At 71.8% G+C, this 24,036-nt stretch overlaps 6 protein-coding genes across 9 annotated transcripts; 3 read left to right on the top strand and 3 right to left on the bottom strand.

Annotated features, from left to right (window-relative positions):
• The first annotated feature begins 935 nt into the window (after nt 1–935).
• Nucleotides 936–5,242, top strand: RTN4RL2 (reticulon 4 receptor like 2). 2 transcript variants are annotated; one of them, XM_032690964.1, is made up of 3 exons: nt 936–1,172; nt 3,317–3,804; nt 4,279–5,242. In XM_032690964.1, exons 1-3 carry the CDS (start codon nt 1,139–1,141, stop codon nt 5,023–5,025), a joined length of 1,269 nt encoding a protein of 422 aa, XP_032546855.1. In that variant the 5' UTR covers nt 936–1,138; the 3' UTR covers nt 5,026–5,242. The 2 variants fall into 2 exon arrangements, 1 of the variants encoding a protein (XP_032546855.1); XR_004357583.1 differs by having other exon boundaries at nt 956–1,172; nt 3,586–3,804; nt 4,279–4,577.
• A 1,300-nt stretch (nt 5,243–6,542) lies between these two features.
• Nucleotides 6,543–7,538, bottom strand: TIMM10 (translocase of inner mitochondrial membrane 10). The gene is made up of 2 exons (XM_032691714.1): nt 7,327–7,538; nt 6,543–6,804 (listed from the first exon to the last, which is right to left on the bottom strand). Exons 1-2 carry the CDS (start codon nt 7,395–7,397, stop codon nt 6,603–6,605), a joined length of 273 nt encoding a protein of 90 aa, XP_032547605.1. The 5' UTR covers nt 7,398–7,538; the 3' UTR covers nt 6,543–6,602.
• Nucleotides 7,539–11,944: 4,406 nt separating this feature from the next.
• On the bottom strand, nt 11,945–14,109 carry UBE2L6 (ubiquitin conjugating enzyme E2 L6). 2 transcript variants are annotated; one of them, XM_032691655.1, is made up of 4 exons: nt 13,704–14,109; nt 13,012–13,191; nt 12,381–12,567; nt 11,945–12,313 (listed from the first exon to the last, which is right to left on the bottom strand). In XM_032691655.1, exons 1-4 carry the CDS (start codon nt 13,941–13,943, stop codon nt 12,150–12,152), a joined length of 771 nt encoding a protein of 256 aa, XP_032547546.1. In that variant the 5' UTR covers nt 13,944–14,109; the 3' UTR covers nt 11,945–12,149. The 2 variants fall into 2 exon arrangements, with proteins under 2 accessions (XP_032547546.1, XP_032547548.1); XM_032691657.1 differs by having other exon boundaries at nt 13,012–13,101.
• SERPING1 (serpin family G member 1) lies at nt 13,312–17,196 on the top strand. The gene is made up of 9 exons (XM_032690971.1): nt 13,312–13,435; nt 14,043–14,112; nt 14,285–14,354; nt 14,469–14,964; nt 15,068–15,205; nt 15,285–15,488; nt 15,619–15,761; nt 16,113–16,332; nt 16,861–17,196. The coding sequence occupies exons 3-9, from the start codon at nt 14,286–14,288 to the stop codon at nt 17,106–17,108; spliced, it is 1,518 nt and encodes a 505-aa protein (XP_032546862.1). The 5' UTR covers nt 13,312–13,435; nt 14,043–14,112; nt 14,285; the 3' UTR covers nt 17,109–17,196.
• Nucleotides 17,197–17,730: 534 nt separating this feature from the next.
• On the bottom strand, nt 17,731–20,379 carry YPEL4 (yippee like 4). Of its 2 annotated transcripts, none has more exons than XM_032691703.1 (5): nt 20,268–20,379; nt 19,243–19,551; nt 18,472–18,515; nt 18,257–18,365; nt 17,731–17,987 (listed from the first exon to the last, which is right to left on the bottom strand). In XM_032691703.1, exons 2-5 carry the CDS (start codon nt 19,387–19,389, stop codon nt 17,898–17,900), a joined length of 390 nt encoding a protein of 129 aa, XP_032547594.1. In that variant the 5' UTR covers nt 19,390–19,551; nt 20,268–20,379; the 3' UTR covers nt 17,731–17,897. The 2 variants fall into 2 exon arrangements, with proteins under 2 accessions (XP_032547594.1, XP_032547595.1); XM_032691704.1 differs by having other exon boundaries at nt 20,305–20,327.
• Nucleotides 20,380–21,506: 1,127 nt separating this feature from the next.
• Nucleotides 21,507–23,826, top strand: CLP1 (cleavage factor polyribonucleotide kinase subunit 1). Its single transcript, XM_032690961.1, has 2 exons — nt 21,507–22,182; nt 23,030–23,826. Exons 1-2 carry the CDS (start codon nt 21,577–21,579, stop codon nt 23,699–23,701), a joined length of 1,278 nt encoding a protein of 425 aa, XP_032546852.1. The 5' UTR covers nt 21,507–21,576; the 3' UTR covers nt 23,702–23,826.
• Nucleotides 23,827–24,036: the final 210 nt, after the last annotated feature.

Raw genomic sequence — 24,036 nt, 5'->3', positions numbered from 1 at the left:
GTACCAGCACCCGCAGCCCCCGCAGGGTGGGTAACCTCTCCCTTGGGCATGCCGGGGGTGCCCGGCCGGGGTGCCGCGGGCCCCGGGCGAGGCACGGGCGGGGGGCACGGGCGGGGGGAGCGGATGGCGGCCCCTGAGTCAGTCCCGCGCCGCCCACGCCCCCTCCCACGGGTGCCGCCGCACCAGCTTGTGGCATTTCGCTCGCCGGAGACGGCGCCGCAAACACGCGCCGGTGCCAGCCGGTGCCGGTGCCGCCGCAGCCCGCGCGGCCACGCGTCCCCCCCGCCCCCCGCGCGGCACCGGCGCGGGGCCGCTACACGGGGCCGGTGCACGGGGCCGGTACACGGGGCCGGCGCACCCCGCACCGCGGCCCCGCGCGGGGGGCGCCCGCTCTGCCCCGGGGCCGGTGCGGGAGCGCCGAGGCGGCACCACGGACAGCGCCGGGTCGGCACCGCGGACAGCGCCGCGGTCCCGCGTGGGCGTGGGGACCGCCGCCCCCCGCGCCCTCCCGGCGGCCCGCTGGGCCCCGGGCTCCCGGCCCCGCGGCACCCGCCCGTGGGCAGCCCCCGAGGGGTCCCGCGGTCCATTGGGGGCACCGCAGCCCGGCGCGAGTACCGAAGTCAAGGGAGGGAGGGAGGGAGAGAGGGAGGGACGGTGGGAGACCACCCGCCGAGTCCCGCGGTCACAGCTCCCCACGAGAGCCCCGCGTCCCCCCGTGGGGGCGCCCATCACTGACCCCCGCGTCCCCACGGGGGTCCCCCGCGTGAGTCCCGCAGGGCGCGTCGCGCTTAGGGACCCGCGTCCCCCCCTCTCCCCCCCGAGCTGCGAGGGGCCCCCACGCCCACCCCGTCCCGTGTGGGGCGGGTCGGCCCGGGAAGGGTTAAGCGGAGGGGCCGGCGCGGGGGGCGGAGCGGCCGCCCCGGGATAAGGCGCGGCGCGGGGAGGGCTCAGCCCCACGGAGCCGCGGGCAGCGCCGCGCCGAGCCCACCCGTGCCCGAGCCCGAGCCCACCCGTGCCATGCCCCGGGGCGGCAGCGGCTGCTGCTCCCGGCGGCGCGGCGGGGGCGAAGGGGGCGAGCAGCCCCCCCGGCACCGGCCATGACCCCGCGGGTGGGCAGCGCCTGAGCGGCCGCCCCGCCATGCGGCCCCCCACGGCTCGGGACCTGCCCCCAGGTAGGCGCGGGGTCGGGCGGGGTCCCACGGGTGTGGGGTGAACCCCCGGGGTGCCGCCCTGCAGACCCCGCTCCCGGCTCGGGGTGCCCGAGGGCGCTTGGGGTGCGGGTGCCCCGGGGTGCGTGGGGAGCCCCGGGATGCGCGGGGAGCCCGGGGCCGCCCCGGAATGCACAGCCCGGCGTGGGAGCGCAGCCCCGGGGCACCCCAGGGTGCGCCCCCCGCGATCCCCGGGCTACCTAGAGTGGGGGTGGCCCACACCCCGCGAGGTGCCCGCTGCCAGCCCGGCCCAAAGTAAGGGTGCCTCATGACCCACGGGGTACTCGATGCCACCCCGGGACCCCGAGCCCGGCGTGGGGGTGCCCCATGACACATGAGGTACCCGGTGCCACCGCGGGACCCCCGCCCAGCGCGGCGGTCCCCACAATCCCCGGCACGCCCTGTGCAACACCGGGATGCATAGCCCGGCTTCTCGGTGCCCCACGAGCCGCGGAGTACCCGGCGCCACCCCTGGACCCCCAGCCCGGAGTGTGGGTACCCCACGACCCCCAGCGCATACCCCGGCACGGGGGTGCCCCACGACCCACGGGAGACCCGGCGCCACCCCAGGACCCCCAGCCCGGCTTAGGGACGCCCCGCAGTTCACAATGTGGGCACCGCTGTAGTGCCGAGGGTGGCCGGGTCACCCCGCGGGTGGGTACCGCGGGGTACCCGCGAGTACCGGGATGGGGGGGTTGGCACCGAGGGTGGGGGGAAACGCTGAGAACCGGTGACTTCAGCTCCCAACTGAGTCAGCCCGCGGCGTGGGGGAGTGACAGATGGGACGCGGGTGGGGGGCGCACGCCGGCACGGGGCGCCGGGGGAGGGGGGCGGCGCTGAGCAGATGCGCCGGACGCCTCCGTGGGTGGGTGGGGGGTGGGTACCCCCCCCCAACTCCTGGAGCACCGGGAGAGGGGGGGGGGGGGGGCGGTGGGACCCCCCCGGTGCACCGGAGGTCACACCGGAGGTGCATCGGCGGGTCTCACCGCCCCCCTCCCTCCCCTCCCTTCCCCTCCCCTCCCCCGGTAGCGGCGACTGGGCGCATCCACGCATCCCCGGGCGTGGATCCAGGCCGCCGGGCTGAATTATGGATGAAGCTCTCGGGTTGCAGCCCGAGGGGGGGGATGGACACGGGTGGGGGGGAAGGGGGGATGCTGAACACCCGGAGCGGCGGCGCGTGTCGTCAGCCCGCGCCCACGCGTGCCCCGCCCCACACGTGGCCGCGGCACGCGCGCACGTGGCACCGCCCCTTTTGGGGAGGGGGCAAGGCCCCCCCCCCGACTGGGGCGAGGGGGGTCCCAGGGGTGCATGACCCTGTGGGGGGTTCTGGTGTACCCTGGGGCTAGCATGGTCCCGTGGAAATGTGGCCAGGGCAGGGGGGTCAGGGAGCTCTGGGGGTCCCTGGGGAGCATGGCCCCAGTGGCAGGCACAGCCCTAGGGGGTCCCAGGGGGACACAGTCATTTTTTGGGGTGCCCAGCCCTGAGGGGTGGGCTTGGAGCTATAAGGCGGCTTGGCCCCGAGTGGGTGTTTGGGAAGCACAGCCCTGTGGGGCTGATGTGGGTCTGGGGGGCTGCAAGGGTTGCTCAGCCCTAGCGGGTGGTTATGACCTTGGGGTTCTCCTAGGGGACCATGATCCTAGGAGCCTCCCAGGGGACCGTGGCCACTGAGGGGTTCCTGGAGAGGCATGACCCTTGCAGGTCTCCTGGGGGCCATAGGCCTAAGGGTGGGCACAGCCCTGGGGGGCTCCTAGGGGTGTCCCACCCTTTGGGGTGGTCATGACCTTGGGGTTCTCCTAGGGAACCATGGCCCTATGGGGTGAGCATGGCCTTGGGAGGGGCTCTAGGGGTGCCCAGCCCTATGGGGTCATCATGACCTTGGGGTTCCCCTAGGGAACCACGGCCCTATGGGGTGTACACCATTCCTAGGGGGATTCCTAGGGGTGTCAACCCTATGGAATGGTGAGGGCCTTGGGACTCTCCCAGGGAACCACGGCCTGACGGGGTGGGCACAGCCCTGGGGGGCTCTGCGGGCGGCGGCGGCCGGGGGGCGGCGGCGTGGGGGTCGGGGTGGCGCGGTGCCCCGCGCTGACGCCCCGCTGTGCCCTCAGGCGGGCGCCCGGCGGCCCTGCTGCTGCTGGTGGCGCTGGTGTGGGTGCCCGGCGGGGCTCCCGCCTGCCCCGCGCTCTGCACCTGCTACGTCTCGCCGCCCACCGTCAGCTGCCAGGCCAACAACTTCTCCTCGGTGCCCGCGGGGCTCCCGCCCGGTGCCCGCCGCCTCTTCCTGCAGAACAACGTCATCGGGGCGCTGCGGGCGGGCACCTTCGGGCCCAGCACCGTCACCCTCTGGCTCTACTCCAACAACATCTCCTCCATCCAGCCGGGCACCTTCCGCCACCTGCCCGCCCTGGAGGAGCTCGACCTGGGTGACAACCCCCACCTCCGCGTCCTGGCCCCCGACACCTTCCACGGCCTCCACCGCCTCCAGGCCCTGCACCTGTACCGGTGCCGGCTGGCCAGCCTGCCCAGCGGCATCTTCCGCGGCCTCCGCAGCCTCCAGTACCTCTACCTGCAGGAGAACGGGCTGCTCTACCTCCAGGTCCGCACTGCCCGGGGGTACGGGGGCCTGGGGTGCGGGAGGTGGGTGAAGCTGGGTGGTGGGACTGGCACCCGCTCTGTGGGTGGTGCCCGCAGAGCCAGGATGTGGGGCTAGGTGATGCTGAGGGAGCCAGAATGTGGGGTGGTGACAGGGGATGCTGAGGGAGCAGGGATGTGCAGCAGGGTGATGGCTGTGGGGCAGGACCATGGGTGACACCAGCAGGGCAGGGACATGGGACAAGGTCTTGGGTGGTGCCCGCGGAGCAGGGACACAGGACAGGGTGACAGGTGACGTTCATGGGGCAGGGTGATGGGTAACACCCACGGAGCAGGAATGTGCAGCAAGGTGTTAAATGATGCCCGTGGAGCAGGGACACAGGGCAGGGTGGGTCTCCAGGTGATGTCCACCAGGCAAGGCCAGGGAACAGCACCGTAAACCCCCACCCCACACCCATCCCTCTCCCACTCCCCGCAGGATGACCTCTTTGCCGACCTGGCCAACCTGAGCCACCTCTTCCTGCATGGGAACCGGCTGCGGGCGCTGTCGGAGGGCGTCTTCCGGGGGCTGCAGAGCCTGGACCGCCTGCTGCTGCACGCCAACCGGCTGGCAGCCATCCACCGCCGCGCCTTCGGCGGGCTGGCGCGCCTCACCATCCTCTACCTGTTCAACAACAGCCTGGTGGCCCTGCCGGGGGACCCGCTGGCCGCCCTGCCCGCGCTCCAGTTCCTGCGCCTCAACGCCAACCCCTGGGCCTGCGACTGCCGCGCGCGCCCGCTCTGGGCCTGGTTCCGCCGCACGCGCATCTCCAGCTCTGCCGTGCCCTGCACCAGCCCCCCGCAGCGCCGCGGCACCGACCTGCGCCACCTGCGCCCACACGACTTCGACGCCTGCCCCGACGACGACGAGGAGGAGGAGGAGGAAGGGGAGGAAGGCGGCAACGGTGGCGCCAATGGGGTGGCGGTGATGGGCACCCCCGGGCGGGCGCTGGGCCGCCCCGGCACCCTCCCGGCCGCGCCGCCCTCCGCCTTCTACCGTGACGGGCTGCCCCCCCACGACCTGAGGGGACCCCAGCCCCGGCCGCCCCCCCCGTCCCGTGACTCCCGCGGCCCCCCCGAGGACGCCAGCTGCCCCCATGACCCCTGTGCCCCCATGGCCGCAGCCGCTTCCCACCAGCCCCCGGTCCTCCTGCCCCTCCTGGCTCTGCTCCTGCCCCGACTCTGAGCCCCCCTTGGCGCCCCAGGGGGGTCCCAGCTCCTCGGGGCGCCTGTGCCTCCCTTCTCCCCAGGGGAGGCCTCGAGAACTGTGGGGGGCAGCCGGTGCAGGGGGGGGGGGGCCACAGGATACAAAAGGGGGTCCCCCCCCCATCCTGAGCGGGAAAAACCCCCAACAGGAACCAAAAGGTGGGAAATTATTTATTAAAAATGGTCTTATTTTGGGAGAGCGGGGCCTGGCTGCTGCAGGGAGGGGGGGAGGGGGGGGCCACTGCTGTTCCAGGTCACCGCCTGCCGCTCCTGAAATATTGATGGGAGCGGCGGGTGGCAGGGCAGCGAGGCGTGCAGGGCGCCGCGGGGGGGGGACAGATGGACGGACGGACGGACACCCACCCCCCTCCCCGGGGGTTGCGCGGCCACACGCACCCTCCGACACGCGCTGCGCACCCGTCACCGCGCACCCACGGCCGCGGCGGGGCCGGCCACACGCAGGCACCCGTGACGCCGACACCCCGCACCCCTCGCAGGGCGCCGGCGGGTGTCACGGGAGCCACGGGGCGCGGAGCCACCCCCGCGCCCTGCACAGCCTGACCCACTTCCCGCAGGCGCCGGCACACAGATGGAGCGCACGCTGCGGGGGCACGGCCGCGAGGACACGGCCCACCCCGGCTGGGGGTCCTTCTGCGCGCGTGTCACCCCCAGGGTGCCGCTGGGCAGGTGTCCCTCACCCAGGGCGGGGGGTCCCTCTGTGGGTGTAGGGCCCCGGGTGTCTGTGTGGGGGGTCCCTTGTCCCCTCCAACTGTCCCTGTGGGTGCGCGTGTCCGGACTGTCCCTGTTTGAGTGTCCCTGTGCTTGCTCCTCTGTGGTCTCTGATGTCCCCACATGGTCCCTGCCCAGGGGTGGGTGTCCCTGGGTTGTCCGCACATGGTACCATCTGTGTGTCCCCAGCCAGGGCTGAGTGTCTTGGGGGTATCCGTGTGTGGGTGTCCCTGTGTGAGTGTCCCTGTGCCCTGTCCCTCCAGGGTTGTGTCCCTGTGTGGGCATCCCTGTGCCCTGTCCCTCCAGGGCTGTGTCCCTGTGTGGGTATCCCTGTGCCCTGTCCCTCCGGGGCTGTGTCCCTGTGCCCTGTCCCTCCAGGGCTGTGTCCCTGTGTGAGTGTCCCTGTGCCCTGTCCCTCCAGGGCTGTGTCCTTGAGCCCTGTCCCTCCAGGGCTGTGTCCCTGTGTGGTTGTCACTGTGCCCTGTCCCTCCAGGGTTGTGTCCCTGTGCAGGGACCCTTGGCTGTCCCCTCTGGTGACCCCCAGTGCACACAGACAGGGAGGGGCTGAGCCCTGTCCCACCCCACTGGGGATTACAAGGGGCTCAGCCCGGCTCTGCCTAATCCGGGGGATTACACGGGCTGGGCCCGGCAGGGGGGGCACCCAGGGGTGCCCCCCACAAGGACACGGCACGTGGCAGCTGGGGACAGCAAGGGGGGGCTCCCAGCAGCAGCCACGGGCACCGCGTACCCCAACACACAGCCACGGGGTGGGTTTGGGGGGCGAGGGGGTCCAGCACCCCCGGTTTATTGGGGTGCAGGGGGGGTGGCTCAGGCGCTGCCGCTGCCCTGCTGCATCCGCTTGAGCAGCTCCTCGTCCTGCAGCGACAGCTCCGTCAGCTTCTTGCCCATCCGCTCGTGCACCTCCAGGTACTTGGCCACGCACCGGTCCAGGCACACGCACTCCCCCTTGGACAGCTCCGACTCCTTGTACAGCGGCGGGACGCACTTGCGGTGGCACGCCTGGGTCATCCTGCACGGACCACACCGCGCCTGAGCCCCGCGGGACCCGGCCCCGCATCCCAGCGCCCCCTGTGCCCCGCCATCGCCACGCCCGGGACCCCCCCCACCCAACACCCCCTGTACCCTCGTCACGACCATCGCCAGCAGCCTCACCTCACACCACCCCAGGACCCCAGTCCTGCACCCCAACACCTCCTGTACCCCCTGTGATCGCCATCCCCGGCACCCCCAGACCCTGCACCCCGCAATCACCACCCCGGGACGCCGGCGTCCGCACGTCCCCAAGATTCCCCGCACCACAACATCCCCTGTCATAGCCACCCCCGGCACCCCTAGGACCCCCCAATATGCCCCATCCTCGGGTACCTCCGATGCCCCCTCATTTCGCAGGTGGCCTCTAGGACCCCGCGCACTCCCCTCCATCCCCAGCACCTCAGGGTCTCCCAGTGGCTCTGGCACCCCCCAGTGCGCCCCAGCCATGTGCACCCCCCGGTACCCGCAGCACCCCGACGCCCCCTGCGACGGGCCGCACCGGTTGTACATGTCGGCCATCATCTCAACCTCCAGCTCGGCCGCCAGCTGCTGTGCCCGCAGCGGGTCCATGGCGGCCGGCACCGGCCCGGATCGGCCCCGATCCCGATCCCGGTGTCGCTCGGCCCGGCCCCGCTCGGTTCGGTCCCGTCCGACCCCCCAGTTCCGCCCGGTCCCTGCAGGAACCACGTGGGCGCCGCGCTTCCGCCCACCCGCGCGGCGGCCCCGCCCCGCCGCCGGCCCCGGCCAATCGAGAACGGGGAAAGCGGGACGGGCCGTGCGTCCCGAGAGCTGATTGGGCACCGTGGGGGGAGGGCGCGGCCGGGGCGGTGGGAGGGAAAGGCGCGCGCTCTGCCCGGCCTTTGCCCCGCTGGGGCGTGGCCAGGCCGGAGAGGGCGTGGCCAAATCGGGGGGCGTGGCCACCACGGGACTGTCCCCGGGGCAGTCCGGGGGTCGCCGCGGGCTTTGGGACTCTCCGTGTTCCCCGCCTCGTGTCCCCCGCTCTGGGTCCCCACCGTGTCCCACTGCCCTGCCCGGGCTGTCCCTGTGTGACTCATGTCCCCCCTGGAGTCTTTGCCCCCGGCGTTCCCCGTGTCCTCCAGGTCCCTCCGTGTCCCTCCGTGTCCTCCACGTCCCTCCGTGTCCCTCCGTGTCCCTCCATGTCCCTCCGTGTCGTCCGTGACCCCCGCGTCCCGCCGTGCTCTCCCGCGTGCCCCGTGTGTCCTCCCGCCTCCCCCGCGTGCCTGTGACCCCCAGGTCTCCCTGTCCCTGCCCGAGGTGTCCCCTGTGTCCCCCCCGGGCCCCTACGGCGCGGGCCCCACGTGTCACCCCGTGGGCTCCTTTGGGGTCGTCGCCGCTGTCCGGGTGGGCGTGTCAGCGTGTCCCTCCCTCCCCAGCCGCGCCCCTGTGTCCGGCCTGACCCCACGCGTGCCCCGCGGGTGGGCGGTGAGTGAAGGCGGCACCTGCCCCCGGCCGGGTAAAAATAGCCACGGGCGGGGGGGTCGGGGCGCGGCGGGGGCAGCGGAGCGGGAACGGCCCGGAGGGTACGGGGAGAGGGGCTCCGGGGCGCTCCGGGGGGAACGGGGCGTACGGGGGGTACGCGGGGCGGGGGGTGGAGCGGGGAGCGGCCGGGAGGGTACGGGCCGGGGGGCACCGGGAGGGGGGCAAGAGAGGCCGGAAGGGTTTTATAGGGGGGTCGGCGGTGGGAACTGGGGGGCCGGGAGGGGGCACGTGTGGTCACGGAAACACTGGGGATCGGGAGAAGCTGGGGGGGTGGCCGTACGGGGTGTGAGGGTGTCTGGAGGGAGCATGGAGGAGTCGGTAGGAGGTTATAGGGCCGTCGAGAGTGAGACACGTGGTGTCGGGAGAGGGACATGGGGGGTCGGGAGGGGGAATGGGGGCCCCAGACGTAATGGGGGTACAGTGGGCAGGAAGGGGTACAGCGGTGCTGACATGGGGCATGGGAGGAATGGGTAATGGGCCAGGAGGGGAGTGGAAGGGTTGGTTTAGGGCATGGGGGGCTGGAGGAGGAGCGGGGGGGCCGGGCTGCAGTACTGGGGTGTCAGGATGAGTCATGGGGGAGTCTAGATGGGGGTAAATGGGGTGCCCAAGATGGGGGAATGGGTGCACCAGGGCTGGAGGGGGACATGAGGACAGGGGCAGGGTGGGGGTTAACCGGGCCGGGGGGCACGGGCAAGCTGGGGGGGGGGTCATCGGGGGGCACCCCAGTGTCAGCCCTGTCCCCCTGCAGCAGTGACCGCAGCAGCATGGAGGCCATGGGAGACGCCGACACCCCCACATCGGACCCCCCCACCTCGGACGCCCCCACTTCGAAAACACCCCCACCAGGCACCCCCACCCCGGGCACCCCCGCCTCGGATGCCCCCGCCTCGGACACCCCCACTTCGGAAACCCCCACCCCGGGTACCCCCACCCCCGGCACCCCCTCCGCGGACACCTCGACCCCTGGCACCCCCACCCGCGGTAGTCCCACCCCGGACACCCCTCCTGACCCCCCCGCGGGGCCGGCGGCGGGCAGCGGGGAGGCGACAGCCCCACAGGGTGCGGGGGAACCCCGCAGAGGGGAGGGCGAGGGGGGAGACCCGGAGGGTGACGGGGCGGACACGGGGGGCTCAGAGGGGTTCGTGGGGGGAGAGGCTGCCGGGGATGGCGGGGCAGAAGCACCAAGGGGTGCCAGGGGCGATACCGGGGAGACCGGGGATGGCGAGGGCGATGCCGGGGCAGGGACAGCCGGGGACACCGGGGTGGGCACCGAGGGGGGTGCCGGGGGCGAACCGGGGCCAGCAGCAGCGGGCAGCACCCGGGGCCGGCAGGTGAGGCAGGGGGGCACGATGGGGGGGGAGGGACACAGCCAGGGGAGGGCAGGTGCGGTAGGGATGGGGACAGGGGTGACTTCACCGGGGCGGGGTGACAGTGTCAGGGGCGGGGTGACAGTGTCAGGAGCAGGGTGACAGTGCCAGGGACATTGTGTAAGTGACAGTGCCCGCGCTGGCACTGCCACCCCTGCTGTGCCCACAGGAGCCCACTTGGCATCAGGACGAGGACGAGGAGCTGTGGCCTGAGTTTCCCCCGTGCTCGTCCCCAGAGGGGGCCACCAGCCCCACATCCCCCACCTCCCCTGTGTCCCCCACCTCCCCTGTGTCCCCCACATCCCCCACGTCCCCCACAGGTAAGAGCCGTGCAGGCAATGGCACCTGAGTGCCCTGGGGTCACCTCTGTCCCTCACAGAGTGTCCTTCGCCCCCATGGGGTCCTCTGCAGGACCCCATGTCCCCTCCCCACGGGGAAGGACCTTGAGCCCCAGGGGTGCCCCAGCATTTGGGTGCCCCCTCCCACCCCTCTGACCCCTCCTCTCTCCTTGCAGCCGGCACCACCGATGGCACAGAGAGCAGCAAGAGGTGAGTGTCCCCAGGGGTGGCACCCCAATACCCCACCCCATGGGTGGCATCCCGCAGCCCCACGCTCAGGGCTATACCCCCCCCCCCGTGAGTGGCACCCGCCGTGGTGCCTCAGCCCACCCGCGGGTCCCCCGTGTGCCCACAGGGGTGCTCCAGTGGGGGGGCCGCGGGGCCGGGCACCCTCTGCTTCGGCGGGACAGAGACCGAGGCTGGAAGGGGCCGGGGGGAGGCCACGTGTGGGGTCCCGGGCGTATGGACGCAGTGCCATCCTGGAAAAGTTTGGAGGGTGAGGAGGGCCTGGCCCCACGGGGGATGCGGGGGGGACATGGGAAAATGGGGGGAAGGGGGGAACGGGGGGCCGTGGGACGGTGGGGTGGGTGGGTGCATGGAGCAGTGGTGGTATTTGGAGGCCACAGGGCGATGGAAGGTGGGGGGGGAATTGGGGGACCATGGAGGGGGGGCATGGGACAGTGGGGGTATTGGGGGACAGTGGGGGGGCATGGGACAGAGGGTTATTGGGGGACAGTGGGGGGCATGGAACAGGGGGGGTATTGGGGAACGGGGGGGGGCATGGAACAGGGGGTTATTGAGGGGCTCAGGGCAATGGCACAGTGGGTTCATGGGGGACGTGAGGGTCTGTGGGACAGTGTGGGTATTGGGGGGCATGAGGAAATGGAGGGTAGGGAGGGAATGGGGGGTGCATAGAGCGGGGTGGATGTGGGACAGAGGGGCAATGTGGCCATGGGGGTCCATGGGGCAGTGGGGTATTGGGGGCCCAGGGTCCTGGGGCAATGGAGCCATGGTGGGGCTGGGGGTCCCTGTGGGGGGCAGGGAGGTGTGAGGGTCCCACGTCCCGGGTCCCCCCAGCGCCGCCACGGGGCCGGCCCCGCACCTGCGGCGGTCGGGAGGGGCCGCCACGGTCAAGACGATGCTGCTGGAGTGGTGCCGCGCCCGCACCCGCGGGTACCCGGTGAGCGCGGGCGGGAGGTGGCGGGGAGGGGGGTGGCTGGGGAGGACCCGGGGGGGGCGGCCTGACCCCCCCGCCCGCGCAGAACGTGGACGTGCAGAACTTCTCCGGGAGCTGGGGCAGCGGCCTGGCCTTCTGCGCGCTCCTGCACAGCTTCTTCCCCGACGCCTTCGACTTCGGTGCCCTCGAGCCCGACGCCCGCCGGCACAACTTCGCCCTGGCCTTCGCCACCGCCGAGTGCGTGAGCGCAGCCCCGGCCCTCCCCGGGTCCCCTCCGGCCCTTCCCGGACCCTCCCCCGGCCCCGGTGACGGGCGTGTCCCTCCCTGCAGGGAGCGGGCGGGCTGTGCCCCGCTGCTGGAGGTGGAGGACATGGTGCGGCTGCCGGTGCCCGACGCCAAGTGTGTGTACACGTACGTGCAGGAGCTGTACCGCTGCCTGGTGGCCAAGGGGCTCGTGAAGACCAAGAAGCGCTGAGGGAGTCCCCCCACCCGTGCCACCCCCAACCTTGTCCCTCTGCCTTGTCCCCCAGCACTAAAGGCCACGGTGCCAGGCAGTGGTGGCCTCATATCTGGAGGGGGGGATTGTGGGCACGGGGACGCTGGCACTGAGTGTCTGTGGGGGCACAGCCCTGGCTCTGCCACCGGCAGGGTGACATTCCCCCCAGGGCTGGCACACGGGGGGCAGCACCTCCCGGAGCCCCCCACCCTCCCCGTGAGGTATCACGGAGCCAGAGCAGGTGCTGGAGCAAATTTATTGCCTTATGTACGGGGGGGCAGCTCTTGTAGGGGGCCAGCTCTTGTGGGGGGGGCAGGACGCCCTTCACGGTGCCAGAGGGGACCCCGATGCCCAAGGTCCAGCGCCAAGGCGGGGTGATGCCAGGGCCAGCCCCGGCTGGCATAGGGAAGGAGGGGGAAGCCGGGGTTCCCCCGGGTGGGGGGCTCAGGGGCCGGGGGGGTCGGGGCGCGGCTCGGCGTGGAGCCGGGTGTGTTCCTGTGCCCAGCACCAGAACTCCTCGGGGTGCTCCTGCAGTTTGCGGGCCAGGTCCGGCCGCAGCACCCGCTGGGTGTCGGGGCTGTCCAGCAGCAGCAGCAGGTCCTGCAGCACTGTGGGAACAGAGGGGGGTCAGGGGGGCACCCCCAGTGCTGCGCCCCCCGTCCCCCCGGTGCCCACCTTGGATGGCGCGGGTGGTGGGTGCCCAGTGCTCGTGGGTGGTGAGGGGCTGGCAGACGCGACCCTCGCGGTCCACGCCGGGATGGTAGATGGGGGTGTGGAGGGTGGCACGGGGGGGCTCCAGCGGGTGGTGCGGGGAGAAGGTCAGCTCGAAGCGGAAGGCACCCATGTTGTACGGGGGGGTGTTCTGCCGGGGTAGGGGGGGCACCTCAGCCCCTCAAGCCACAGAATATCTACCGGGGGGATCCCTCTCCAGCCCTGATATACCCAGTGCCTCCCGTGGAGAAACACCACCACCCACCCCCCGGCAGCCCCTCACAGGAGGGGAACCTCCCCCCAGTGTCCCCAGCCCAGGGCCCCAGGGTGTCCCCCAGTAGTGCCCCCAGAGGGACCCTCCCCAATTCTGCCCTGGTAGGGACCCTCACTCAGTGTCCCCAGGAGACACCCCACACCCCCGAGTCCCAAGGGTTACCCCCAACACCCCCCACGCCCTCATGGGCCCATCTCCCCTCCAGGGCCCCTGTGCCCCTGCATTTCCCCCATGCCCCCCACGCCCAGGGGACCCCACACACCCCCCCAGCCCCTCGATGCCCAGGACTCCCCCACAGCCCCCGTGCCCCTCGCCACGCACGGGCAGCAGCAGCCCCTCCCAGCGCCGCACGTTCCGGTCCCGCGGCCCCACGTCGCGGGCCCCCTTCCAGCTCCGCACCTCCTCCAGCTCCTGCGGGACGGGCGAAGGGTGGCTGGGGCCGTCCGGGACACGCCTCCAGGGACGGGGCTGCACCCCAAAACACCCCTCCGTAGGCTCGTCCTGGGCGGGGCAGCACGTGGGACACACCTCGACGGGCGGGGATTCCCCGTGGACCACGCCTTCGTGGGCGGTGGTTTCCATGGAATACGCCCTTATGGGCGGGGGGGGTCTCCTTCATGGACGCGCCTCTTGGGTGCGGCCACTACAGACCACGCCCTGACTCGGAACGGTCCCCGTCGGGGAAACGAAACCGGAGTGCGCAGGGAGGGTTTGGCACCCCCGGCACCGAAAACCCTCCACGCCGGTACTGCCTCCCCCGCACCCCGGCACCGGGACCCCGCACCGGCACTGACACCCCCCCAGCACCGCCTCTCCCGCACCGCGGCACCGGGACCCCCGCACCGGCACTGACACCCCCAGCACCGCTTCTCCCACACCCCGGTACCGGGACCCCCGCACCGGCACTGATACCCCAGCACCGCTTCTCCCGCACCCTGGTACCGGGATCCCCGCACCGCCCGCTCCGGTGCGGACATAAGGACCCCCCCTGTCCCGGTTCCCCCGGACCCCACCTTGGCGATCCTCACGGCCATGGTGATCGGTGCCCGGTGCCACGGGGACGGGCTCCGCAGGATCACGCCCCGGGGCGGGCGGGACGAGGTTCTCCGGCCGCACCCCCGGGACGGGCAGACGGGTCTGGGACGGCCGGGGACACCCGTCACCCGGGGTTCCCGGTGGCGGCGGGTGACAGGAGCGCCGCCCCCCCGTCCAGCGGGTGCCTGACGGGGGCAGAGCGGGACGCGGTGCCACATCCCGCCCCCTCGGCTGCCCCCAGAACCGCCCTGTCCGTCCCCCCCCGGCTGCCCTCGCACCCCGGCTGATTTACGGGAACCTCCTTAATCTTTAACCAGGCAGGGCCGGAGCCGGCCAGATCCCCCGGCGCCCGCTGGACACGCAGGGACCGACCCACCGGGCACCCAGGTGGGCCTGGGGCGCTGCCTCCTCCCGACCCCCGGGGGGCAGAATGGGGGCAACCCGGGGGGGGTGGGGGCTCACGGGGTGGGGGTACAGGCAGTGCAGGGAGTGGGGATGCAGGTGCCAGGGTGGGGGTGCAGGGTACCTGTTCTGCCCTTGACCTGTGCCCTCCCACCAGGATGCCCACCATGACACTCTGGCTGCCCCTGGCGTGGCTGGTGGCCACAGCCACAGCCACTGTCAGCCCGGTAAGTGTGACCCAGGAACGCGGGCTCCCTGTGCCCAATGCCCCTCCGTCTCCCCTCATCTGAGCCGCCCACCCGGGTGCACTGTGCCCCCCTCACCCGGGTCCCTGTACCCAGGTGTCCATGCTGGAGGCCTCTCCCAGCGGAGTGAAGCTGCTCACACAGCCCCCGACACCGCCGGTGCCCCCCCATCCTGTCACGGCCCCCCCACAGGACGTGGGGGCACCTGTCCCGCCTATCCCCACTCCTCATGCCCACCCCGAGGGGCTGCCTGGCTGGGATGCCCCTCACGGGGCCACAGATGCCCCCGAACCCACAGAACCCGAGGGAACCCCTGAGGAGCCAGGAACCACAGCCTACGGGACCACGGCTGTGCCCACGCCTGGCATCACTCAGGGACCCCCAGGCACCACCGCCCCGCCGTGCCCCGGGGACGAGGAGCCTGCCGAGGCCTGCGGGGAGCCCACGGGGGAGCAGCGGGCGGCTGTGGCTGAGGCGCTGGGCACCTTCGCCCTCCGCTTCTACCAGCGCATGGCCGAGGCCGCCCGGCCCGACGCCAACCTGCTCTTCTCCCCCATCAACGTCGCCACGGGGCTCTCGCACCTGCTGCTGGGTGAGGGGCCGCCCGTGAGCACCGGCACTGCTGTGGGCACCGCCTGTGTCCCCCGGGGCTGTCCCACCCGGGGTACCTCATCCAGCTTCCCCTGTGCCCGCAGGCACCCGCGGCGAGACCCGCGAGCGGCTGGGCGCCCTCCTGGCCTACCCGCCGGGGCTGGGCTGCGTGCACAGCGCCCTGCAGCAGCTGGCCGGCTCGCCCGGCCTCTTCTCGGCCGCCCAGATCTTCCACCACCCAGGTGAGGCGGGCGCCGGGTGCCGGCGGGGCGCTGCCGCCGGGTGGGCGCGGGGTTGACGCCAACCGTGCCTGCCACGCAGAGCTGCGCCTCCGGCCCCGCTTCCTCAACGACTCCCTGCGCTTCTACGGCGCCCGCCCGCGCGCCCTGAGCGGCAACGAGAGCCTGGACCTGCAGAGCATCAACGCCTGGGTGCGGGAGGCCAGCGAGGGGCTGCTGCCCGCCCTGCTGCCCGCGCTGCCCCCGCAGCCCCGCCTGCTGCTGCTCGGCGCCGTCCACCTGCGCGGTACGGCCCCACCGCCGCGCCCACCCGCGCCCACCCGGGACGCACCGGGGATTGGGTGCGTGGCCGAGGCCGCCCCCCGCAGTCCCCCCGGTGTCCCCCACCCCTCAGCCCCCGTGCCGTGTCCCCGCAGCTGCCTGGCGCACGCCCCTGGACCCCGAGCAGACGGTGCCGCTGCCCTTCCTGCGCCCCGGGCGCCCCCCAGTCGAGGTGCCCACCATGACCAGCACCAAGTACCCGGTGGCCTCGTTCACCGACTCCCGCCTGCAGGTCCAGGTACCCCCGCTGGGACAGGGGTGGGGGTCTGGGGGGTCACTGCCGGGCACTGTGAGGGCTGTGGGGTCACTGCCCAGCCTGAGGGGCTGGTGGGTCACAGCTAGGTGTGGGTAACGGCATGATGTCACTCCAGCAGCTCTAGGGAGGGATGCCAGGCTGTGATATCATTCCTGTGGCACTCAGGGAGGATGCCAGGCTGATGTCAGTGCCCTGGCACTGAAAGGGGCACCAGCCATGACCTCACTCCCCCGGGGCTGGGGGGATGCCAGGCTGGGACCTCACTGGTGGCACTGGGGGGTGCCGGTCTGTGGGGTCCCGGCGGTGGCCCTGAGTCAGGGGTCCGTCCCGCAGGTGGGGAGGCTGGAGCTGAGCGAGGGGCTGAGCCTGGTGGTGCTGCTGCCGCGGGGGCCCCTGGGGGCGCTGGAGACCCTGGAGCGGTCACTGGACCCCCCCACCTTCCTGGCCCTGCTGCGGCGGGCGGCCCAGACGCCCCCTCGGGCCACCACGCTGGCCCTGCCCCGGCTGCACCTCGACCTCGCCCTGGACGTGGTGCCCCTGGTCCACGACATGGGTAAGGACACCTGCGACGTCACCGCGAGGGCTGAGTGGGCTGAGGGTGACATTGCTCCCTGCAGGATGTCACGGGCTCCTCCCCTGCAGGTCCCTTTCCCCACTGTCCCCAATGTCCCCAGCGTCCCCAATGTCCCCGGTGTCCCCAATGTACCTTTGGTTTCCCCTGAGTCCCCCCGTGTCCCCGTGCCCCTGGTGTCCCCCATGTCCCCCAGTGCCCCCCCTGTGTCCTGCTGCCCCCAGCACCCCTTTATTATCCCCCATATTACCTCGGGTCCACAGTGGCCCAAATATCCCCGTTCTCCCCGGCGTTCCCCGCACCCCTTTGCGTCCCCGGTGTGCCTCTGGGGTCTCCTCCATCCTCAGCGTCCCCGTGTGCCCCGATGTCCCCTCACCCCTGTGTCCCTGACCCCCGGTTTTCTCCGGGTCCCTTGTGCCCCCGGGTGCCTGCCTCCGGTGTCCCCTCCCGTCTCCGGTGTCCCCTCGCCGCCGTGTCCCGCGGGGGTGACCGTGAGCCCGTGTGCCGCAGACTTCGGGCTGTTCCTGGACGCGGAGCTGTGCGGGCTGGCGGAGGGCCCGGCCGCGGTGGACGAGGCGCGGCACCGGGCGGTGCTGGCGCTGGACGAGGCCGGCGTGGAGGCGGCGGCTGCCATGGCCACCTCGGTGGCGCGCTCGGCGCTGGTGCTGGAGGCGCTGCGCCCCTTCCTCTTCGTCCTCTGGCACGACGCCGGCGAGGTGCCCGTCTTCATGGGCCGCCTCAGCGACCCCCGGCCCTGACCCTGCCCCTCCCGTCCCCGCCCTCCCTCCTCTCACCCCTCCGTCCTTCCCTCCTGCCTCCTCCTCGCCCTCCTCCCTCCATCCTTGCCTTCTCCTCTCCCTCCTTCCCTCTCTCTCTTACCCCTTTCCTCTCTCTCTCCCTTACCCCTTTCCTCTCTCCCTCCCTCCATCCCTTGTCCCTCCTTCCACCCCTCCCTTCCTCCCTCCGCCCGTCCAACCACCGTCCTGCTCCATCCTTCCCTCTCCTTTCCCTCCCTCCCTCCCTGCTTCCTCCCTCTCTCCCTCCAGTTCTCCCTCCCTCTTTCCCCCCTCCCCCTCCATCTCCCCGCTTTCCCTGTCCCTCTCCCCAACCTTCCCCCGCCCCAGTTCCCCAGGGTACCAGAGGGTCCCTGCTCCTCCCGCGCCTCAGTTTCCCCACCAGCTCGGGGTCCCAATAAAGGCTCCGAGCCCCTCACTGCTCCTGTGCGTGGGGAGGGGGAGCGGGGGAGGGCACGCCGGGGCTCTCAGGGACCCCCACTCTGTGCCAGTGTGCCCGCGGGTCCCCAGCTGTGTGCCCGGTGCCACCCCAGGGTGAGCCAGGGGTGGTGGCAGCACCGGGGGCAGGTGACGCCCAGCACCTTCCTAAAAAAAAAAAGCCTTTATTGCCCTAGAAAAGCCCCGCAGCCCCCGCGGCTGGGGACGGGCACCGCGACCAGGGCGGGCACGGGGAAGGTGCAAAGGAGGGGTTCACCCAGCGCCAGCCCCCCAACGTGCCCCCACGTGCCCCCCAGTCCCAGCCGTGCCCCCGCGTCAGTCCCAGCCGTTCTCCTTCACCATGTGCGACATCTCGATGATGAACTTCCCCTCCTTGTACTTCTGGCTGCTCTCGAAAGCCTGTTCCTGGGGAAGGGGCGGGGGGGCCGTGTCAGCCCCCCGCACCCCGACGGGGGCACCCGGGGTGCTGCCTTCCCCCAGGGCTCGGGGGTGTCCGCAGCGAAGGTTTGCGGTGGCCAGGGGGTGCCCATTTGGGGTACCCAGAAAAGGGGTTTGGGGCGTCTGGAGCAGCACCCACAGGGTGGGTTTGGGGTGCCCAGGGGTGTCCGGGGCAGAGGTTGGGGATCCCGGGCGGTGCCCGCAGGGGATGGCGGTGCCAGCGCAGGGGCACTCACGTATTTCCAGCCCAGCGTGGTCTTGCAGCTCTGGCAGAAGATGTCGGCCACCGAGTGCAGCCCCGTCAGCAGCAGGCGCTGCTCAGCCGGGCCGCAGCCCACGTTCACCCTGCGCCGAGAGCGGGCTGTCCCACGGGCACGGCAGCCAGCCCAGGGACCCCCTGAGACCCACCCCCTCTGCCCCGCCACCGTCCCCGGGGTCCGCCAGTACTCACACGGAGTTGAACAGGTAGGCACGGCCATGGCTGCCCTGGAAGGACTGGGGGGACACGGCCAGAGTCACTGGTCAGCCCCTCACCTCCCCCGGCCCCCCTCCCTCCACGTCCCCCTGCGCCCCCTGCGTGCCCCCACCCTGCTGCATTGTCACCCTGCCAGCCCCGGGGACACAGCGGGGGGACACCTGCCCCCCCTGGGGACACTGAGGGGGAGACGGTCCCCTCCACGGGAGCGCCACGGGGGACATCTGCCACCCCCAGGGCACTGCGTGGGGTGAGGCTTCCTGCCCTCGGGCAAGGCTGGCCACCGTGGGAATGTCCTGGGGACACCAGAGGGGGACACCTGCCGTGCCAGGGGCACCATGGGGGGGGGGCGCTGGTTGTCCCAGTGCCACCCTGGGGAGAGGCTCAACACCTTGGGGACACGGTGGGGGTGACACTCGCTGTCCCAGCACCCCCCCGGGGACACGGTGGGGGTGACACTCGCTGTCCCAGCACCCCCCCGGGGACACAGTGGGGGGCACTGGCTGTCCCAGTGCCACTTCGGGGAGAGGCTCAACACCCCGGGGACACGGTGGGGTGACACTCACTGTCCCAGCACCCCCCCGGGGACACGATGGGGGGGCACTGGCTGTCCCAGTGCCACCTTGGGGAGAGGCTCAACACCCCGGGGACACGGTGGGGGTGACACCCGCTGTCCTGCCCCCCCCCCCCCCGGGGGACACTGCAGGATGTCCCGCGGGGGGACAGTCCCCGCCCCGGCGGTGGCACCTTGGAGATGAGCTCCTCGTGGCGGGCCAGGTGCGCCCGGCAGTGCACGCAGCTGTAGGTGCGGTGGGAGCGCGGCAGGTAACTGCGGAAGGTGCGGGGGGGCAGGCGGGCGGCGGGGGGCAGGCGGCGGCGGGGCGGGGGCGGCATGGCCGGGGGCAGCGCCCCGGGGGGCACCGCGCAGCCCCCGCACAGCCGCTCGCAGGGGAAGCAGCGCAGCAGCGCGCCCAGAGCCGCCGTCCCGCCCGGCCGCGCTCGGGGGGCTCCGCCGGGCCCCCCCGGCAGAAGGAGCGGGAAAGGGGGGGGGGCGGCCTGCGGAGGGGGAAAAGGGGGTGGTGAGGCGGATTGGGGGGAGGGGACGGGACTGCTGGATCCCGATCCCCGATCGCCCGGGCTGAGACCGGGCGGCTCGTGGCAGGAGTGAGGGGGCAGCACCCCGGGGGGCACCGAGAAAGGGGGGGAGAGGGAGGCCCGAGGGACAGGGGGAGGATGGCGGGGGGGTTGTCCCAAGCGGGGTTTGGGGTACCTTCTCGAAACGCCTGGGAGTCCCCGGGAAGTGGGAGTCCCGGGGGGGGGAGATTGGGGATTCTGGGGGGAAAAGATTAGGGGTCCCGGGGGGGGGAAACTGGGGGTCCCGAGGAGGAGAGATTGGGGGTCCCCAGGGGGGCTGATGGGGGAACATGAGGGGGAGAATTGAGGGTATCGGCAGGGGGAGAATTCGGGTTCCTGATGACGGATGATGGGGGTCCCGAGGAGGGGAATTGGGGATCCCGAGGAGAGATGATGGGGGTTCCGAGGAGAGATGATGGAGGTCCCAGCGGGTAGATTGTGGGTCCCGGGGGGCTATGATGGGGGTCTCCGGGAGCCGACGGGGTGCCAGGTGGGGGCATATTTGGGGTGGCGGGGCAGCAGGAGGGGGTACCGCCATGGGGGGGGCAATCTCGGCAACGCTGGGGGGCAGGACGGGGGGCTCGGTGGGGCTTTGGGGGTCTCGGGGGAGGGCACGATGGGGGCCCCGAGGGGGGTACCGGGTTCCGTGCGTTCCCGGGGGCCGGGGCCGCTCACCGCCCGCCGCTGTCCCCGCTGCCGCTGTCGCCGCTGTCCCCGGGGCGGGCGCGGGGGGGGCCCTGCGTGCCCGGGGGCCGCATCGCGGCACCGTGACTCATCCCGCGGCCGTGACGTCACCGCCCGCCACCGCCGCCGTGACGTCACCGCCCGCCCCTCCGACGTCAGCGCGGCCGCCGAGGATGCGCTGCGGCCGCCGGCACCCCCCCGGTCCCACCGTCTGTCCCCCGGTCCCCCCGTGTGTCCCCGTGTTCTGCCTTGTCCTCCGTGTCCCCCATGTCCCTGCGGACCCTGTGTACCTCGGCATCTCCCGGTCCCCTCATGGCCCCCATTTCCCCATGTTTCCCGTGTCCATAGTTCCCCCATGTCCCCCCTCGTGTCCCCCTACATCTCCCAGTCCCCTCGTGTCCCTATGTCCCCTGTGTCTCTCATTTTCCCGTGTACCCCGTGTCCATCATGTCCTCCATTTCCCACCGTGTCCCCGTGTCCCCCTGTGTCTCCCCTGTCCCTATGTCCTCGTGTCCTCATGTTCTGCCTTGTCCTCCCAGTGCCCCCCAGTGTCCCTATGTCCCCCATGTCCCCTGTGTCCATCATGTCCTCCATGTCCCATTGTTCCCCCCCGTCCCCGTGACCCGCCGTGTCCCCGTGTTCTGCCTTGTCCCCCTGTGTCCCTGCGTGTCCCCTGTGGCCCCCTGTGTCCCCCGTGTCCCCCATGTCCCCCCGTGTCTCCCGGTCCTCCCGTGTCTTCCGTGTCCCCCTGTGTCCCTGCGTGTCCCCTGTGGCCCCCTGTGGCCCCCGTGTCCTCCATGTCCCCCCGTGTCCCTCGTGTCCCCTCTGTCCCCTCACATCCCCCGCGACTCCCCCCCCCACCGCTCGGTGGCCCCCTGGGGGCACGAAAATGAGATGTAAATGAGGCGAGGCGAAGGGGGGGGCGGCACTGCGTGTAAATCCCATGCAAACGACATGCGAACGATCCCGGGAGCCACCCCGAGGGATCGGGGGAGGGAGGGGGGGGGCACAGGCACTGCAATGAGATGCAAATGAGAGGGCGGAATGCAGACAGGCACACACGTATACGCGTACGAAATGCAAACGATATGCAGATGAGATGCAAACGAACCACGGCTCCCCCGCCCACGTGACCAGAGCGCCCCACGTGATGAGGGAGCTCCACGTGACGCAACGTCCAGTACTCCCGCCGTCGCGTCGCTCTGACGCCACTTCCGGCGCGACGGCGGCGGGCGCCGGTACCGGGAGCCCCGGGGCGGTGTCATGGCGGACGACGGCGGCGAGGAGAAGAAGCAGGTGGCCAAGTTCGAGCTGGAGCGGGAGACGGAGCTGCGCTTCGAGGTGGAGGCGGCGCAGACGGTGCAGCTGGAGCTGCTGACCGGCATGGCCGAGGTGTTCGGCACCGAGCTCACCCGCAACAAGAAGTTCACGTTCGACGCGGGCGCCAAGGTGGCCGTGTTCACGTGGCACGGCTGCACCGTGCAGCTCAGCGGCCGCACCGAGGTGGCCTACGTGTCGCGGGACACGCCGATGCTGCTCTACCTGAACACGCACACGGCACTGGAGCAGATGCGGCGCCAGGCCGAGCGCGACGACGAGCGCGGCCCCCGCGTGATGGTGGTGGGACCCACCGACGTGGGCAAGACCACCGTGTGCCGCCTGCTGCTCAACTACGCCGTGCGCCTGGGCCGGCGGCCCACGTTCGTGGAGCTGGACGTGGGGCAGGGCTCGGTGTCCATCCCCGGCACCATGGGCGCGCTGTACATCGAGCGCCCCGCCGACGTGGAGGAGGGCTTCTCCCTCCAGGCCCCCCTCGTCTACCACTTCGGCTCCACCACGCCCGGCACCAACATCAAGCTCTACAACAAGGTGAGCGCCGGGGGAGATCCCCCGATCCCCCCCCCCGCCGGGGGCTGGGAGCAGCTCCGACGATCCCTGTGCCCCGGGATGCGGGGAGGGTGGCGGGGGGACAGATGTGGAGGAGCCCCTTCGGGGAGGGGAGAGGGGCTGAGGGGCCACGGCTGGGCTGTTCCCTGCCTCGAGCCCCACAGCTGAGGGGATCTGAGCGCCCAGGGGGGCTGTCTGGGGACAGAACCCTGACCTGGCTGCAGCCCTGGGAACAGGGCCTGGCTCTGCCGCCCTGGTGCAGTCACTCCTCCCCAGCTGGGGGGAGGGAAGTGCAGAGGAGGATGTGAAGCTGATGAGGGAACGGGAGGACCTCCCCTGTGCAGACAGGCTGGGAGAGAGGCAGCTGTTCAGGCCGGGGAGGAGAAGGTTGTGCGGGGACCCCAGAGCAACCTCCCGGTATCTGAAGGGACTGTTTCCCAGGAACTGGAGTCACAGGACAAAGGGGAACGGGTTCACACTGACAGAGGGGAAATTTGGGCTGGATATTGGGAAGAAATTCTTCCCAGTGAGAGTGGTGAGACACTGGAAGTTGCCCAGGGGAGGATGTGGCTGTGCCCCATCCCTGGCCCATCCAGCCAGGCCGGGCTTGGCAGGGCTTGGAGCAATCTGGGCTAGTGGAAGCTGTTGGGGTCGGAATGGGATGATCCTTAAAGTCCCTTCCAAGCCTTAACATTCCATGGTTTTTCCCCTGGGGCGACTGCCCAGAATCAAGGCGTTGAGTGGGTACGGAAGGACCTGGGGTGGGATGAGGAGGGACACACGGGTGCCCCCGGGGTGACTCCCCCCCTTGTGACCGCTGTGCCCGCAGATCACGTCCCGCCTGGCCGACGTGTTCAACCAGCGGTGTGAGGTGAACCGGCGCGCCTCCGTCAGCGGCTGCGTCATCAACACCTGCGGCTGGGTCAAGAGCTCGGGCTACCAGGCCCTGGTCCACGCCGCCTCCGCCTTCGAGGTGGACGTGGTGGTGGTGCTGGACCAGGAGCGCCTGTACAACGAGCTGAAGCGCGACCTGCCGCACTTCGTGCGCACCGTGCTGCTGCCCAAGTCCGGCGGCGTGGTGGAGCGCTCCAAGGACTTCCGCCGGGAGTGCCGGGACGAGCGGATCCGCGAGTACTTCTACGGCTTCCGCGGCTGCTTCTACCCGCACGCCTTCGACGTCAAGTTCTCCGACGTCAAGATCTACAAGGTGGGCGCGCCCACCATCCCGGACTCGTGCCTGCCGCTGGGCATGTCGCAGGAGGACAACCAGCTGAAGCTGGTGCCGGTGACGCCGGGGCGGGACATGGTGCACCACCTGCTGAGCGTCAGCACGGCCGACGGCCCTGACGACAACATCTCAGAGACCAGCGTGGCCGGCTTCATCGTGGTCACCGGGGTCGACCTGGAGCGCCAGGTCTTCACCGTGCTGTCCCCGGCGCCGCGGCCCCTGCCCAAGAACTTCCTGCTCATCATGGACATCCGCTTCATGGACCTCAAGTAGGGGGGGCAGCCGGGTGCGAGCCCCCCCCCCCCGGGTGCGTGCCCCCCTAATTCCTCCCGGCAGTGCTCCCACCCTCTGCTTTTATACTGTTTTGTACGGTTTGATATTAAATCTGGAAGCCTTTTGCTGTCGGTCAGTGTCGGTGGAGCGGGAGGGCAGGGGGACTTCCCAGGGGTCGTGCGGTACGGTCCCCGCGCTCCCCCCCCCCCCGCGCCCGCAGTGCGCCGGTCCGTGCGCGTGTCCGTGTCCCCCCACGCGTCCCCGTGGTGGTACGTCCCGCGCATGCGCCGCGGCCCCGAGCCGCCATACCCGTGTCCCCCTGCCCCGCCCCTCCC

This window comes from Chiroxiphia lanceolata, chromosome 6 (assembly GCF_009829145.1).
Source record: "Chiroxiphia lanceolata isolate bChiLan1 chromosome 6, bChiLan1.pri, whole genome shotgun sequence".
Lineage (NCBI taxonomy): Eukaryota > Metazoa > Chordata > Aves > Passeriformes > Pipridae > Chiroxiphia > Chiroxiphia lanceolata.
The sequence above is the reverse complement of the archived record's forward strand: the minus strand, read 5'-3'. Positions and strand labels throughout refer to the sequence as shown.

What these genes read in the sequence shown, in the direction of transcription:
- RTN4RL2 (XM_032690964.1), top strand. Translation starts at nt 1,139, where the DNA reads ATGCGGCCCCCCACGGCTCGGGACCTGCCCCCAG. An exon ending in GGCTCGGGACCTGCCCCCAG is followed by an intron (nt 1,173 to 3,316) that starts GTAGGCGCGGGG and finishes CTGTGCCCTCAG; the next exon opens with GCGGGCGCCCGGCGGCCCTG. An exon ending in ACGGGCTGCTCTACCTCCAG is followed by an intron (nt 3,805 to 4,278) that starts GTCCGCACTGCC and finishes CACTCCCCGCAG; the next exon opens with GATGACCTCTTTGCCGACCT.
- TIMM10 (XM_032691714.1), bottom strand. Translation starts at nt 7,397, where the DNA reads ATGGACCCGCTGCGGGCACAGCAGCTGGCGGCCGAGCTGGAGGTTGAG. An exon ending in ATGGCCGACATGTACAACCG is followed by an intron (nt 6,805 to 7,326) that starts GTGCGGCCCGTC and finishes TGGTCCGTGCAG; the next exon opens with GATGACCCAGGCGTGCCACC.
- UBE2L6 (XM_032691655.1), bottom strand. Translation starts at nt 13,943, where the DNA reads ATGTGGCACCGCGTCCCGCTCTGCCCCCGTCAGGCACCCGCTGGACGG. An exon ending in TGGCCGTGAGGATCGCCAAG is followed by an intron (nt 13,192 to 13,703) that starts GTGGGGTCCGGG and finishes TGCCCCGCCCAG; the next exon opens with GACGAGCCTACGGAGGGGTG. An exon ending in CACCACCCGCGCCATCCAAG is followed by an intron (nt 12,314 to 12,380) that starts GTGGGCACCGGG and finishes CTGTTCCCACAG; the next exon opens with TGCTGCAGGACCTGCTGCTG.
- SERPING1 (XM_032690971.1), top strand. Translation starts at nt 14,286, where the DNA reads ATGCCCACCATGACACTCTGGCTGCCCCTGGCGTGGCTGGTGGCCACA. An exon ending in GCTCTCGCACCTGCTGCTGG is followed by an intron (nt 14,965 to 15,067) that starts GTGAGGGGCCGC and finishes CTGTGCCCGCAG; the next exon opens with GCACCCGCGGCGAGACCCGC. An exon ending in GCCCCTGGTCCACGACATGG is followed by an intron (nt 16,333 to 16,860) that starts GTAAGGACACCT and finishes CGTGTGCCGCAG; the next exon opens with ACTTCGGGCTGTTCCTGGAC.
- YPEL4 (XM_032691703.1), bottom strand. Translation starts at nt 19,389, where the DNA reads ATGCCGCCCCCGCCCCGCCGCCGCCTGCCCCCCGCCGCCCGCCTGCCC. An exon ending in ACGAGGAGCTCATCTCCAAG is followed by an intron (nt 18,516 to 19,242) that starts GTGCCACCGCCG and finishes GTGTCCCCCCAG; the next exon opens with TCCTTCCAGGGCAGCCATGG. An exon ending in CCACGCTGGGCTGGAAATAC is followed by an intron (nt 17,988 to 18,256) that starts GTGAGTGCCCCT and finishes CCCCTTCCCCAG; the next exon opens with GAACAGGCTTTCGAGAGCAG.
- CLP1 (XM_032690961.1), top strand. Translation starts at nt 21,577, where the DNA reads ATGGCGGACGACGGCGGCGAGGAGAAGAAGCAGGTGGCCAAGTTCGAG. An exon ending in ACATCAAGCTCTACAACAAG is followed by an intron (nt 22,183 to 23,029) that starts GTGAGCGCCGGG and finishes CTGTGCCCGCAG; the next exon opens with ATCACGTCCCGCCTGGCCGA.